Below are 16,336 nucleotides of genomic sequence, written 5' to 3'. Positions count from 1 at the left end.
TGTGTGTGTGTGTTCTGAGAGAGAGAGAGAGAGAGAGAGAGAGAGAGAGAATGACCATATTGGTTGTAGTGTGTGTGTGTGTGTGTGTGTGTGTGTGTGTTCTGAGAGAGAGAGAGAGAGAGAATGACCATATTGGTTGTACTGTGTGTGTGTGTGTGTGTGTGTGTGTTCTGAGAGAGAGAGAGAGAGAATGACCATATTGGTTGTAGTGTGTGTGTACGTGTGTGTGTGTGTGTTCTGAGAGAGAGAGAGAGAGAGAGAGAGAGAATGACCATACTGGTTGTAGTGTGTGTGTGTGTGTGTGTGTGTTCTGAGAGAGAGAGAGAGAGAGAGAGAATGACCATATTGGTTGTAGTGTGTGTGTGTGTGTGTGTGTGTGTGTGTGTGTGTGTGTTCTGAGAGAGAGAGAGAGAGAGAGAATGACCATATCGGTTGTAGTGTGTGTGTGTGTGTGTGTTCTGAGAGAGAGAGAGAGAGAGAGAGAGAATGACCATACTGGTTGTAGTGTGTGTGTGTGTGTGTGTGTGTGTGTGTGTGTGTGTGTGTTCTGAGAGAGAGAGAGAGAGAGAGAGAGAATGACCATATCGGTTGTAGTGTGTGTGTACGTGTGTGTGTGTGTGTTCTGAGAGAGAGAGAGAGAGAGAGAGAGAATGACCATACTGGTTGTAGTGTGTGTGTGTGTGTGTGTGTGTGTGTGTGTGTGTGTGTGTTCTGAGAGAGAGAGAGAGAGAGAGAATGACCATATCGGTTGTAGTGTGTGTGTACGTGTGTGTGTGTGTGTGTGTGTGTGTGTGTGTGTGTGTGTGTGTCTGAGAGAGAGAGAGAGAGAGAGAGAGAATGACCATATCGGTTGTAGTGTGTGTGTACGTGTGTGTGTGTGTGTGTGTGTGTTCTGAGAGAGAGAGAGAGAGAGAGAGAGAGAGAGAGAGAGAGAGAGAGAGAGAGAGAGAGAGAGAGAATGACCATATCGGTTGTAGTGTGTGTGTGTGTGTGTGTGTGCCATGATGTTGGGCACTCTCTGTACGGATGGTTCTTATCTGTATTCTCTACTGATAATGCAACACTATTATTCTCTCTCTGGGCTGAAATCCTTTTTTTGTGTGTGTGTGTGTGTGTGTGTGTGTGTGTGTGTGTGTGTGTGTGTGTGTGTGTGTGTGTGTGTGTGTGTGTGTGCAGTGATGCAGCTAATCCACCATCTCTACTCTCCCCCTATGCACCACACATCTCATTACTTCACTCTTTACCCATGAACACACAGACACATGGACGGATTATGAACTTTCGGGCCCCTGGGCCAAGATGCAATCAGGGCCCCCCACTAATTGTCGCATGTGGGAGGGGGGGGGGTTGGGGGTCCTCTCCCAGAAAATTTTTATTTGTTTGATGTGATTTCCTGTATTCTGGTGCATTTTGGGGATGGCCAATACTTCAAATCAATCAAAATTCAATCAGATTCATAGCCTGTTGATATTGAGGCAATGATTCCATGCAAAGGCTTGGCTGATCCCTTGGGCCCCTGGGCCTGGGCCCGGTAGGCCCGTGCAGTAATCCATCCCTGCACAGACAGACAGAGATACAGACATGTAGTGCATGGGTGTGGTGTTCTGTTAGATATCTGAGCTTTCCTGCAGCTTTCACCGTTCACATGGAGGTCCAGGGGGACTGGGTCTTTCCACTGGAAGTCCTGCTGGATAAAAGCGTCAGCTAGTGATCGAGTCAATGCATAGGAAGACAGACAGACAGACATTGACTGATAGACAGAAATGGCCTGAAAGACAGGAAATGAAATGGGTTTAAAGACATTTGATAGAAAGGAAACAAGATGGTTCATAGCCATAGATATACTTTCATTCTCTCTCACTCTCTGGGCCCTATTACGACAGTCTAAAGCGCATGGTCACTAGTCAAAAGCTTATTCAAATTTAGTAGAATGTCCAGTCCACATTGGGAGTGGTTTTGTTATCAAACGTCGGGCGGATGGCGCAACAAGGCGTTCCTAGGTTTCTTAATCAGTCTTGGGTGAGTTTGGGTCGTAACATCATTTAAACCAATGAGAATGACATCTGTCATTCCCTTTAACAGCGCGAAGCGCGACGTCAAAGAATGCATCGGTATTTTGACAGTCAGCGGCACATTTTGAAGGAGGCTGCTTGTGACCGTATGGAACAGTCATTCCACTAAACCATGCTTTACTAAAACCTAGCATAGCCTTCACGCATTTGCACTCGTCTATTATTTGAACTCATTGGCAAAGTGATACTTTTGTGATACAACTTCACTCTGGTATCAGTCAAAGACAAAACAGTTATACACAGTAAGTTACTTTCACTATTGACTGACAATGGGTTACTATCGAAAACACAGGCTGGAAAAAGCAACACTTACCCTAATATTGTTCCAATGACTGAATAAAACAACGTTTATCCTGCAGAGGAGTTGCTTATATCTCGTGACAGTGCGTCTTCAGCTGTGCTCCATATGTGTCTCTGGCCTCTCCCCTAATCACTTTTAACCGTCATTACCAATTTGCAAATGATGGTGAATAACTACTCATCGTGAGATGAATTTCGTAATATCTTTATTCTAATTATGTTCCCCATTGTAATCGTGTAATTTGTAATGTTTTGCATGGACGTGCGCTGGTGCGCGTTCATGGATGATAGAAGGATGGTGCGTTGTGCACCCGCCCATATGACAGTGCATTGCGTTCTTAAAATAACATATAGCCTAAACAACTCGCCATAGACTTCTGACCAGGTTTCTCTTGGTCAGTGGCGTAATGCGTTTTAGGTAGTGTACGATAGCGATTTTTAGACAATGCTTTAGACCACTCCCTAGGTTGTTAATTACCACACCCCTGGGCACATTGTTTAAAAAATAGACAAAATAATAAAATAAACTTTGCGCTGGGTGGAGTTTTACGCCATGCACCAGGGTGCAAAATAGGAGCTCTCTCTCTCTCTCAATTCAATTTAATTCAATTAGATTCAATTTAGTCAGTTAGAGTTTGTAAAGTGAAGATAAGCTCCGATGTTCTATGAATTAGTAAGATTTGTCTTTTGTTTAAGACAGCATGCCTGACAAGGAAGTGATTCATGATGCTACAGAAAACCTTCCCCAGATTACTGTTTGCACGGATGCCTCTATAATTATTTGGGTCACTCAAGGTCTCTCCTTCTCTCTCTCTCTCTCTCTCCCTCCCTCTCTCTCTCTCTCTCTCTCTCTCTCTCTCTCTCTCGCTGTCTCGCTCTCTCACTCACTCTATCTCTTTCTCTCTCGAAACACACACACACACATTCAAATTCAAAGGTGCTTTATATACATGATTGATGGGTACAGTGTTGCCAAAGCTAGCAAATGATACAATAGTATCACAAAAGAAAGAAAATAGAAATACAGCAATGTGGGTATAAACATGTGAACTCAAAATAAACAGTAGTAGAAATAATACTAGGATGATAGGTAGGGGTGAGTGTATGTATTTGTGTGTTTGTGTTTGTGTGTGTGTGTGTGTGTGTGTGCGCGCGCGCACGCAAGCCCACATGCATATGTGTGTCTGTTAATCAAAGACCCTCAGGTTGTGGCATTTTAAGACATATTGTGCTGGCAGCAGAGGGCCCTTCACCAAGAAGTATGGCCATTTTATCATTGTCTTCAATGTCTTCAAAATTTGGTATTTTGGAAGTCTTAAAATTTTCCACAGTGAAGAAGACAGTGTTCCTCTGTCTCAACCTTCTCTGCCTGACAGTGACCACATTTTCTTTGTTCTCTTGGCAGCCAGGTTTTTTTCTGTGTCTGCCTGTTTCCACTGCTAGGTTGAGGTCACTGAGCCTGGTCAGGATTTGCCTCTGCTTCATATCTCTGACAGATGAGATATTCAGCCAATTCACATTCTTTTTTTAGGGTCAGATAGGGATTAATTCTACTTTGGTTGGTCATTTGGTTTGTCCAGTGCTCGAAATATTCTTCTTTTGCTTGATTCATTTTGTTGACTCTTAATTGATGGTTAGGAAAGAAGAGCTGGACTGAGCTTGATGCTTATTAGTTGTTGTTATTGAGTTTAGTTAACTATAACACACAAAACACACACACACACACTAGTGCTACACACTTGCTCAAATATCGTTCTGTTTTGATGTTTTGTGTTTCTGTGGCAGCCGGAAGAGCTGACCAACATCCTGGAGATCTGCAACATCGTCTTCACCAGCATGTTCGCCCTGGAGATGGTCCTCAAGCTGACGGCCTTCGGCTTCTTCAACTACCTGCGCAACCCCTACAACATCTTCGACGGCATCATTGTCATCATCAGGTGTGTGGAGCGGTCACTCTGACCTGGAGGGCCGAGCGAGCATCATGAAAAGCACTCCCAGACAAATGAGTTGGACTCCTCGGGGTGTCTCTCGTTCACGCTGCTATTTATGTTTCCCCTCTTTTCTCTTCTCTTCTCTTCTCTTCTCTTTTTTCCTCTCACAGTCTCACTCACCCACTTGCTCTCCCTCAGTTCAGTTCATTCCAGTTCACAGAAGAGTTTTATTTACTTATTTGATTTGATTTATTTATTTGAAGGATAAGCCCTTGAGATGCAACATTTTGTTTTCGAGGGGCTCCTGTAAAAGACAACGACAGTACAGAACAAACAAACAAACAACCACACACACACACACACACACACACACACACACACACACACACACTCTCACACACACACACACACACTCACACACACACACACACACACACACACACACACACACACACACACAATAGCTCTCCTTCACCCCATCAACCCCACCGCATCCCCAAGTTGTCAATATTTAGTTTACAGTATACAATACATCAAGAGAAAACCAAAAGATATAAAAAAGAGACTATTGTGACTATGATCAGTGATATTCTATATATACTGCACTACAGTTTTGTGAAAGTATATGAAAAGACTGTTGTTCTGTGTCTAAGAGATAAGAAGGGAGAACACAATATTCCCTTTCTCTCTCGTCTGTGCCATATGTCTTCCTTTTTTCCCCTCTTCCCCTCTTTCCCTCTCTTCCTCGTTGTTGTCATAGCCACACGCTTCATGCGCTCCATTTGTTCAATTTCAATTTGTCTTTTTTCAAACTGTTGTCACTCTTAGATGGCTATGGTCTGCCAGAAGCCGATTCTATCTCTCACGCTCTCTTTCTTTTTTTTCGTTCTGTCTCTGCAGCGTGTGTGAGATCATCGGGCAGTCGGACGGGGGTCTGTCGGTTCTGCGCACGTTCCGTCTGCTGCGGGTTCTAAAGCTGGTGCGCTTCATGCCGGCTCTGCGGCGTCAGCTGGTGGTGCTGATGAAGACCATGGACAACGTGGCCACCTTCTGCATGCTCCTCATGCTCTTCATCTTCATCTTCAGGTGTGTGTGTGTGTGTGTGTGTGTAATTATTTGTGTGTGTGTGTGTGTGTGTGTGTGTGTGTGTGTCTGTCTGATCACTGCATGTGTTTTTCTGTCTGTGTGACAGACCACAATCCCTTGTGGAGCATCAGCATTATTTACTCTAAATTAAACAGGGATGTGATTGATCCCCCCCCCCTCTCTCATACTCTCTTTCTCTCTCCCTTCCGCTCTCCCTCCCTGTCTTTTTCTCTTTCTCTCTCTCACTCACTCTCTCACTCTCTCTCTGTCTGTAATGGCCTCCAATCACTGAGGGCTCTCCAATGACATTAGCATTCAAAACCTATTTTGCTAGTTTATTAATGCCATTTCAACTGACGGCGCAAAAGAGATAGATAGAGAGAGAGAGAGAAGTAATGAAAGATAGCAATGCATTTTTTCACTCTTCGTCCTCGGAGCAGACAGTTTGGCTATCTCCGTTTATTTCTGCTAAGCTGCTAAGATGATGACAGGGTAGGATGCTGATTTATGTTGCTTATTTCTTAGAATGGGCTCAAGGAATATTTGTTGTAGTGTCTTCAGTAAAAAAGTAATTTTAGTTCAGTAACAAATTCATTTTTACCAAACCAACTAAAAGTTATATATATATATATATGTGTGTGTGTATATGTGTGTGTGTATGCTGTCTTACCTTCATGGTACGGTGTACATTGTGTGTCTAATACTGTGTCTTTCAATCGTATTTTACTACTGGTGGTAAATGTTTGTGTTTTGTTTTTGTTCTCTTCATATCCGTAGTATTCTGGGGATGCACATCTTTGGTTGTAAGTTCAGTTTGAAGACGGAAGCGGGTGACACAGTCCCTGACAGGAAGAACTTTGACTCCTTACTGTGGGCCATCGTCACAGTCTTTCAGGTGAGAGAGCCCTGTGCTGTCAAATGTGGGATATTCTCAACAAATATGAAAAGAAGAATCATTGAGTATTGCATGCATTTACTTTTCCCAATAGACCAATGGGGTTATTTCTGTTGCATGTATTATGTATTATACACAACACAGGGCTTCATTTGGGCTAGAGCTTGCCGGAGCACGCTCCTTGACCTCCCAAATGTGGACCGGCACCTGATTGGTTGGATCCACCACCTCTTTCACTATAAAAAAAAAAAAAACTGTCAATATTTTCATTTTGTGAGGTGTTGTTTTGTCTAATAATGATCTGTCACTCTATTACTCATTGACATTTTGTTGTAAATGGCTTGTTGGCCGATGTTGGCATTTTAAAAGAGAGAGGGGGAGAGATCAGCCGCTCAGGTCACACAGTGTACGCAAGGTCACAGGAGCTAAAATTGCAGTGATTTAGACTCGGCAACAGTTTTTGGAAAAATGAACAAAAGGTATTTTTTGATCATGCTTTTTTGTCAAAAATATTAACCTACGTTTTTCTATTGCTCTGAATGAATTTGCGGTTGTGCATTTGTCTACTGCCACGGTGTCACGTTAGATTAGACTAGGCCCATCTATTTTTGCTTTTGTTTTAAAAAAGGCAATAAAAGCATGTGACATTTTTTACTCGCCCCTTCCTGCCGGAGCAGTAGTGCTCTGGGACCATGTGTGTGTGTGTGTGTGTGTGTGTGTGTGTGTGTGTGTGTGTGTGTGTGTGTGTGTGACCATGCATTTATAATATATAAGTTTTGCAAATGTCACACCTTATGGTGTGTGTGTGCGTGTGTGTGTGACCATGCCTTTATAATATATAAGTTTTGCAAATGTCACACCTTATTGTGTGTGTGTGTGTGTGTGTGTGTGTGTGTGTGTGTGTGTCTGTCTGTCTGTCTGTCTGTCTATTTTGTGTAGATCCTGACCCAGGAGGACTGGAACGTGGTGCTGTACAACGGCATGGCCTCCACCTCCCCCTTGGCTGCACTCTACTTTGTGGCGCTCATGACCTTTGGGAACTACATCCTGTTCAACCTGCTCATCGCCATCCTGGTGGAGGGCTTCCAGGCAGAGGTCAGAGGAAGGAGAGCACCTCAGAGACTGACCATTACGCCTAAATTCTCCCCCAGTCACCGTCATTCGCTCCACTTTTCTTACCTCGGAGAGTCCAGGGAAACAAAGTAGAGAGGCCATTTCCCTCAGAATCTAGAAACTAGAGAGCAAAGTCCTCCTAGTCACAAGGGGAAAGAGCTACAGTCATAACAGCTATATATTTTTTCTTTGCTTAGTAACTAGGAAGCCATTTTTCTCACCTCAGGAAGCTAAAATACATTTAAGTCAAAATACTCTTATGTTCTCCCCCGTTTGGCTAATTCAGAAATATCTTGATTAAAATTACTTTCATCAAGCCTGGCATGAGTTTATTGGATTAAATTGAGAGAGAGAGAGAGGTGGGAGGAATCATGTTGGTCTTTGCTTATTATTATCTCTTTTTTTGTCCTGTTCTGTCGCTCTCTCTCTCTCTCTCTCTCTCTCTCTCTCTCTCTCTCTCTCTGGCTTGTAATTAGGGGGATGCAAACCGCTCCTACTCCGATGACGACAGGTCCTCCTCTAACTTTGACGAGAGCGAGAAGCACAAAGACTCCCTCCAGCTGTCTGGTATGGCCATGAAGTTATTCTATAGTGCACAGCGTATATGATGGCTGATGCTTTTCATTGCTTATAGAAAAGCACTTCCAGGTTGAATTTATGTGATTTTTGGCATACTGAAGAATGAAGAAATATTATCCAAATGTCAATAGAAGGGCTTGATTTCTTTTCACTGGCATATGTGTTTGAGCAACAGTGTGGAATAAGATGGAAGAATAGCACTTGCTTTAGTAAATATAATGGTGGATGATGACTTCTCAGAGAGACTGTTTTCAGCTGTTGAGTGAGTATGTTTGCATTGCTTTTTCCCTTCCAGCCATCGCTCTGAAGAGTTTCTACAGAATGTTCTGGGTCTCTCTCTCTCTCTCTCTCTCTCTCTCTCTCTCTCTCTCTCTCTCTCTCTCTCTCTCTCTCAACGGCTTCACCTCCCACCACCTTCCTCCTCCTTATCCTCCCATGTCCCTTAGTGGTCTTCCCTCAGATGAACCAAAGGGGAGGCCGTGCCTTCCTTTACGTCTCTCTCTCTCTTTCTCTCTCTCCCTCTCTCTCTCTGTTTCTCCCTCTGTTCCTCTCTCTCCCTCTCTCTCTCTGTTTCTCCCTCTGTTCCTCTCTCTCTCTCTCTCTCCCTCTTTCTCTGTTTCTCCCTCTCTTCCTCTCTCTCTCTCTCTCCATCTCGCTCGCTCACTCTGGGCGCCTGTAACCCTGGAGACCCAGGCCGACTCATGTTCTCTGTGGTACACGAGTAGGGAGATCGGAGGGAGGAGGGGTGTATGTGTGGGGGCGGGGGTGAGGAGGGGTGGTGCGGGGTGGCCTATGATGTATAAATCATTCTCCATCTGCGGCCTCTCATACAAGCTGCAGTGGCAGAAGCAACTGTGGTGAGAATATTGTGCTGTAGAAAGAACTAGATAAAGCAAACCATAGCGAAGAGTGTGTGTGTGTGTGTGTCTGTGTCTGTGTGTGTGTGTGTTTCTGTGTCTGTATGTGTGTGTGTGCGCGCGTTTGAGGGAGTGTGTCATACCCCCAGAGACCTCCACTGCACGCATGGGCACCTCTCCTCGGCAGTGTGACAATTTTTTTTTTTGCAATTGCCTGCCTCCTGACCTTCTCGCAAAAACAAACGCCACGTCCGAGGGATCTCTCAGGTCAGCTCTGTCTGGACTACCGGACAGACTCTCGCACACCTTCATTATTTAGCCGTGCGGCTGTAGCCCGGGGTCTTTGATTCACACACACACACACACACACACACACACACAAACACTCTGCTCTCCACTAAGGTGAGCTGAAGGCTGGATTCCCCCCTCTGTACACTAGTCACGATGAAAGTGTCATACGAGCTCCATGGATGTGACTATGTGTCGCTCTGATGCAAACCAGATCTGACCGGCCTTCACACAGCCACACGTTGGGCCACCAGTGGTGTCACTTCCAATGGGCTGACACACTCAGGTGTGCATGTGTTGGTAGCAGAGACGTCGTGGGAAAAACGGCCGCACAAGATCAATGTTAGAATAGCAAAGGCCACTGTTGAAATGTGCAGAAGGCTGCTGAAGACGTGTGTACTGTAGTCACAGCCTGTTAAACTGCAGAGCCAGAGAGGAGATGAAGTTCCATTTGTCTTAAGGGAAAAACGGCCTAATGTTTTATTCAAATGCTATGCTTATACATCCTTTGTGAGTGTAAAAGAACTCAGTGAAAAACTAAGACGTACTTTTTAGCTGGCGTAATACATGGCTGGAATAGAAACTGTAGTTCGGGCAGAAAACCTCTCAGGGCATGTTGGTTAGCTTGATTTGTGTAAATGACATGGTGTTGGTTGTGGCAGCATAGATCTGCTTTAACCGCAGCTGTTCAATGCAGCCATAAACATCATTGCCTGAACGCAAACGACCAGGATGAAGATAAAACGTGCCCAAAACGTTGTGTAAACAAACCTTCCTTATCTCAGGCAGATCTAGACAGGTGGTGTCAGGGAAGTAGGGTGGGAGAATGGCAGAAGCACAGCTGCTGCTTGAAATCTACAGTAAAGCCGCATTCAGATCAGAGGCGATTTGCTTGTCGCCAATCAATTCTAGCCGCTGAAGTTGAAAATAGTTTAAGTTTGTTGCACAGCATTTTGAGTTGCCAATGGTTACCTTGCCTCCAATTACTGAACACATTGCATTCATATTCCATGGCCTCATCCTAGTGCATCACTGCTAGTCCCTTCCTGTCTCAGTATGGCTTGAGCTGCAAGTAGAAGTTCCAGTGTAAGGCAGGGATCACATTGGCCAGCGGCAAGCGGCAGCAGCGAGCGCAATGCAGCGCTCAGACCATAATAAGTTCTACCTCGTTCCTATGGTAACACAAGCTGTTTGCCTAAACTGACAATTGAATAAGCTCGTGTTGCACTTTGATAGTTGAACCAAGTTCAGCTTGTTCAACGCTAGCGCTACGCTAGCACTGCCACCGTTACGCTGCCGAACCATAGAGAGCTATAGGAAACCTGCCGCTTGCCGCTGGTCAGTGTGATCCACGCCTAAGCCATCAGTTTCCTGACTGAACTAACGCTATATGATTGATGTGATTTCAACCCTCTTCTGTGCTGGAGTCCAAGTGAGTGACCACCGCTGCCCTCTCTCTGTGTCCAGACCCCAAAATCTGCACCCTGACCCCCAACGGGCACCTGGAGATGGGCCCACTGTCGGTGGCGGCGCGGGGCGTGTTCGCGGCCGAGAGGATGAGCTTCGCTCTGGGCTCCCGCAAGAGCAGCGTCATCAGCCTGGGCAAGTCCAGCCTGGAACAGCGCTCCCTCTCCCTGGTGAGTCAAGCTCACACATAATACTGCATTTACTGTTGTTGTTGTTGTTGTTGTTGGTGTTGTTGTCTTTGTCTTTGTCTTTGTCTTTGTCGTCGTTGTTGTTGTTGTTGTTGTTGTCATTGTCATTGTCCTTGTTATCATTGTCGTCTTCATATCTTTGTCCATGAGAGGTGCTGTAATAGAAGAAAGGGATTATGAGAGGATTGTGAGAGGGCAGAGGAAGGGTATGAACAGAATATGTGTGTCCATCCTCTGGACCGTGTCCCATTCTCATACCAGTCTTGGCTGAACGCTCCTGCTTCCTGATCTGGGCAGAAATGACATTCAGGGCTGACCGTGAGCTGGACCGGTCGGCCGGTTGTTTTGTTGTTTTGCGGTGGTTGTGTGTGTTGTCGTGTCAAAGGGAGTCATGCCTCAGGTGGTGGATTGGATCTGCCCGAGCGTCCTTCATCTTTCCCCTCCGGTCCTCTGTCTGCCCCTGGCCTGTGAGTCGGTGTGTTAGTTCTGCAGCAGAAACTCCATCTGAGGGAAGGTCAAGTTAAAAAGAGAGTCTGAATTCCACTGACACGTTCAAAGGGGAGCGTCTCACTGACAGGTGGATATGAAGGACGCCGAACAGTGAGGTTACACCAGTAACAGCAGTCTAGGTCTGGCACAGTGAGGTTACACCAGTAACAACAGACTAGGTCTGGCACAGTGAGGTTAGTAACAACAGACTAGGTCTGGCACAGTGAGGTTAGTAACAACAGACTAGGTCTGGCACAGTGAGGTTACACCAGTAACAACAGACTAGGTCTGGCACAGTGAGGTTAGTAACAACAGACTAGGTCTGGCACAGTGAGGTTAGTAACAACAGACTAGGTCTGGCACGGTGAGGTTACACCAGTAACAACAGACTAGGTCTGGCACGGTGAGGCTACACCAGTAACAACAGACTAGGTCTGGCACGGTGAGGCTACACCAGTAACAACAGACTAGGTCTGGCACAGTGAGGTTACACCCAGTAACAACAGACTAGGTCTGGCACAGTGAGGTTACACCCAGTAACAACAGACTAGGTCTGGCACGGTGAAAGGGAATATATAGAACTAATCAGAGGCACCTGTGAGTCTCAGCAGAGAGAAAAATATTTTTTAAAAAGAAACAACAGCAACAAAAACTGGGAAGGAGAACGGAACAGCAGTGTTGTCCATTCCTATTGGGAAATTATGTAAGGGATAATGGACAACACGGTGGTCTGTTCACAGAAGTTAATGCACGGTCGAGGTTGTAAAACGGCCCCGACGCGAAGCGGAGGGCCGTTTAAACCTCGTAACCAGTCGTTAGTTCTATCTCTCCCGTTGTCAAGCGGGCGTATCCCAAGATTCTGATGAAATTCAGCTTTGAAACATCGCTATTTTACCTAGCCTGCCGTCATCCATCTAGCTAAAAGCCACCTCCGTCATATGCTACAATGTTACTATGTTCTGAACATCTGCATTTTACAGCTCGGATGCAACATGACGGTTCATTTAAACTTCACAACGAGTTCGGCGAATTAATATACAAGTGTGATACGGCCAAAAAAATGGATCTACTTCATAGGTGTGCAAATAACATACGGTTAATGGTCGTTCTAAATTACGTAGGACAATGGGAAATTCAACCAAAAAATGGAATAAAAAATTATAATAGTCCTCCCACAAACAAATGAATAAAACATTTGAGATGATGATTTGGTGTAATTAGACTGCATTCTGACAAGTGGTGGCGTGGATGCAGAGCGGTTTATCTAAAAAAAGGACAGGGATGGATTTGTTCGTTTTTTTGGGGGTGGGGTTGCATATATATATATATTTGTTTTTGCGAAGCTCACACCATAAATAAAGTGAAAAAAATTTCAGTGTGCCAAAGCAAGCTGTGGCTTTGGGTTGTCTTGGCAACCTGTGTTAATTGAAGTAGCCACATAGGAAACTGAGAGAGAGAGAGAGAGAGAGAGAAGAGAGAGAGAGAGAGAGAGAGAGAGAGAGAGAGAGAGAGAGAGAGAGAGAGAGCACAGGGGTTTAAATATAGTTTCCTGACGCATCAACCTCCTGGGCCACGTGAGGCTGTGTGCTTCCGTAGGAGGGAGGCAGCAGAAGCAGAAGCCTGTTTCTTCAAAAGCCCGAGACGAGGAAACAAAACAAGCAAACGACATAAGGGTTTACCCACAATACCACAAGCCTCTCACCAGCACCAGTACCAGAACAAGAGCAAGTTAAATGTTGATTTCTTCTCAAAAGTATTACCCTGTGACTAAGCCAACTGTCACACTCCCCCCCACCACCCCACCCCAACCTGGTGAGCTGATTGCCACCGAATCATTTGATGGATCCCATCTGTACAAACACCTTTTTCTCCGATAAGAGGATTGAGCTGCTCCTCGTTCCAGTTACTTTAATCCACCTGGTGTGGTTGCGCAGGTGAGGGCGCGAGTGGCGTAAGGGATGAGGTCAGATCAGGTGATGTGCTCTGACGGGCAGCCCTGCTTCACACGAGGCAGCAGCTTTTTTAGTTTCTGATCTGGCAACTTCACATGGAAAGGGTTAAACCAAGACGAACAAGGGGTTTCTATGGAAACTGTTTTTTTTACTCGCTTCGGTGCTAAATATGTGTGATTGTCGTCAGGCACCTCAGACAATATAGCAGCGGCTTTGCAATTATCTCCCGGAGACATGTTAACCTCCAGCACACGTGTTTCTCACCGGCGTTACCTCCATATGGACATGCCGGTGTGAAAAGTTGTCCAACTTCCTCTCTCTTTTTCTCTCTTTCCTTCTCCTCCCCCTCTCCTGTCTCCTTATATTCTTTCTCTTCACCTCCTCCTCCTCCTCCTCGTTTCCCCTCATAATTCCCTTTCTTTCCCTTCTCTCTCTCACACTCTCTCTTTCTCTCTCTGTCACTCTTTTCTTTTCCTCCTCCCCCTCTCCTGTCTCTGTCATCTTTACACTCTCTTTATCTCCTCCTCCTTTCTTTCCCTCATTACCTCTCTCTCTCCCTCCCTCTCTCTCTCTCTTCCTCTCTCTCTCTCTGACAGCGGCACAGTCGGCGCAGTTCCGTGTACCACCACTGGGGGCGCCCTCCTCCCCCCGCCCACCCCCAGTCCCTCCTGATGCGGCGCAGCAGCTGGAACAGCCTGGGCCGGCAGGCGCGCGGGGGCAGCCTCCGCGTGCGCGGCTCCTCGTCCGCACGCCTCTACTCCTCCGGCAGCGCCGAGCACGAGTCCCTCCTGGGGCCCCCCCCCCACCACCACCACCACCACCACCCGCCGCCGCCTCCGCACCACCCACTCCGCCCGCTCCACCCGGCCCAGCACCACCAGAGCCACCCGGGCCACGGGGGCCACGTGCCCCCGCCTCCTCCGCTGCTCTGGTCCGCGCGCCGCTGCCCGCACCGCCGCGACCGTCGCGCCCTCTCCCTGGAGCTGCCCGAGCTCCTGCAGGTCCCGGCGTGCGGCGGTGGCGGCGGCGCACCCCTCGTCCCCCTCGGCCTCCAGCAGCAGACCCAGACGCAGATCCACCCGCTGCTGGCCCTCAAGAAGAGCTCCTCGGGGGAGAGGGCGGTGGGCGGCGAGCACCAGGACTGCAACGGGAAGGCCCCCGCCGGGCCCCAGGCCCCGCTCCTGGGGGAGGTGTTCCCGCAGGTCAACTGCCGCAAGGACAAGGGCGAGCTGGAGGAGGATTCGGACTACGTGAGTGGGAACAGAGCGCGCTCAGTAGCATGACCACAGTCAGATTTAGTGTCATACCATACTTGTATTTTCTGAATGCTTCACAGTGATATGACCATCATAACTGAAAGAGAGGCGGTCAATGATGGTCTGTATATTATGGCTCAGATGCAAAAGCCTCTAAATGCCACCTACGTCAAAAATGAGATAAAGATGGTGAGTGGAAACAAGATCAGATCAAATTTCACAGATCAAATTTCACATTAGAGACCATAGATTGTGTTACAATGCTAATTAATATATGAATACATTAATATGTTAAATGCAGGATGAGATAGCACTCATGAGCACAGTGGCAGTAGAACAAATGAAATGAGTGAAGTAGAAAGGCTGTGTTGACACTTACCCTTCACATCACTCATGCTATCGCTAAAGGCCGATCCTTCTGGGGCATATGTTAAGGTTCTCACAATACCCCTGCTCTTCACTTCTGGGGCATATGTTAAGGTTCTCACAATACCCCTGCTCTTCACTTCATTTGACAGCCTGTCTTCCACTTTAGGCCATGGGAAGAAACGAGAAATATATTTAAACTAAAAACGTTTTTTGTCTCGGCCACAAAGATAAAAAAAAAAATAAGTGGAATTTTCCACTCTTGTGACTGTATTCAGTAATATACTGTGATAAAACAAAACAAAACCAGTAGGCAATGGGAGAGAATAAAAAGCTTAAAACAAATATTGGCTCAGACATTCTGGGGAGAATATTACTAAATCCCAGAATGTAGTCCTATCAGTCTTCAGTGGGGAATCCTCATTAATCCCTCTTCCAGATGAGTATCATCTTCCAGATGAGTATCAGTGTGTGAGCAACACAATCCCGCAAGTAATTGAAGTTCATTCAGAGTTTAAATCATGAGTCTGCAGTCACATAGTTATACTGTTTTCAGTTGAGATTAGTTTGTGTCTTATTACCTTTATTAAATATTTTATATGATATAATCCAAGATAATGTTTGGGGACATGTTACAGGTTGTTGAATTGTCAACCACTATATGAAGTTGGCGGAGGAAACTCTTAATTCCATATATTGGGACACCTCGGCAGCTGTTATCCCTTATATATCACCCATAGAGAAGACATACTCGTTTCTGATTGGCTGGAAGGGTGGCCATTCAACAATTTTAAAGGTGCGATTTGTAGGATTGTTACCGAACTTTCTGCAGGCCAAAATCAAAACACTGGTGAACGTTCTCAAGACTGCCAGACGTGAGCCTCTTCTGGGTTGCCAGATGTAATGAAGACTTAGCTAACGTTAGTTGACCTGCAGCCGCTTTAACGTTTCTCCAACCATGACCCTGCTACACATTACGGAAACAGTGAAAACAAAAAATACCTCTCTAACCAACGTAACATATGTAGCTGAAGTTAGCGATGCAGATGAAGTTTAGCCTAGGCTAGCTGTTGTGGAAGCTCCTCCGATGTCCACTTAATTTGTTTCTTGTTTTCATTTCTGAAGCTGTTGGCAGTTGGCCTTTGCTAATTTGGCAACTCAAATAGGAGGACGCGCTAGTCCATTATTAATACGCTATTCTAGAATTAATCGTTCAAAACATAAACGAAAATTCCAAGAGATTCCGCCCCGTAACTCCGCCCTGTGGTCATTTTTTTTTTCATGGGTTTTACGGGGTTTTACGGGTTAGAGTAATGTTGTCAAATAAGCCATTACTTCAATTCATCGTGTTTCCTTACTCTCTGACAACATATGGTGGTCATTTTTGGAATGGTTACAGTTTATTTTCCATTATTTCCTACATACTGGACCTTTAAGAACACTGAAACTATAGAACATTCGCATAGAATTCTAGAAGGAGCCAGGAAAATGTTTTGG

General features: G+C 45.9%; 1 protein-coding gene across 1 annotated transcript in view; it reads left to right on the top strand.

Moving 5' to 3' along the window:
- LOC121717933 (voltage-dependent T-type calcium channel subunit alpha-1I-like) overlaps positions 1-16,336 on the top strand; it is a 108,842-nt gene that overhangs the window by 47,842 nt on the left and 44,664 nt on the right. Inside the window, 8 exon segments of the mRNA XM_042102645.1 lie at positions 1,612-1,699; positions 4,158-4,309; positions 5,204-5,389; positions 6,167-6,284; positions 7,224-7,379; positions 7,874-7,964; positions 10,589-10,758; positions 13,814-14,467. Of these exon segments, the coding sequence (XP_041958579.1) occupies positions 1,612-1,699; positions 4,158-4,309; positions 5,204-5,389; positions 6,167-6,284; positions 7,224-7,379; positions 7,874-7,964; positions 10,589-10,758; positions 13,814-14,467 (1,615 nt within the window).

The sequence above is a fragment of the Alosa sapidissima genome, chromosome 9 (genome assembly GCF_018492685.1).
Source record: "Alosa sapidissima isolate fAloSap1 chromosome 9, fAloSap1.pri, whole genome shotgun sequence".
Taxonomy (NCBI): domain Eukaryota; kingdom Metazoa; phylum Chordata; class Actinopteri; order Clupeiformes; family Clupeidae; genus Alosa; species Alosa sapidissima.
This window is presented reverse-complemented; position numbering and strand designations above follow the sequence as displayed.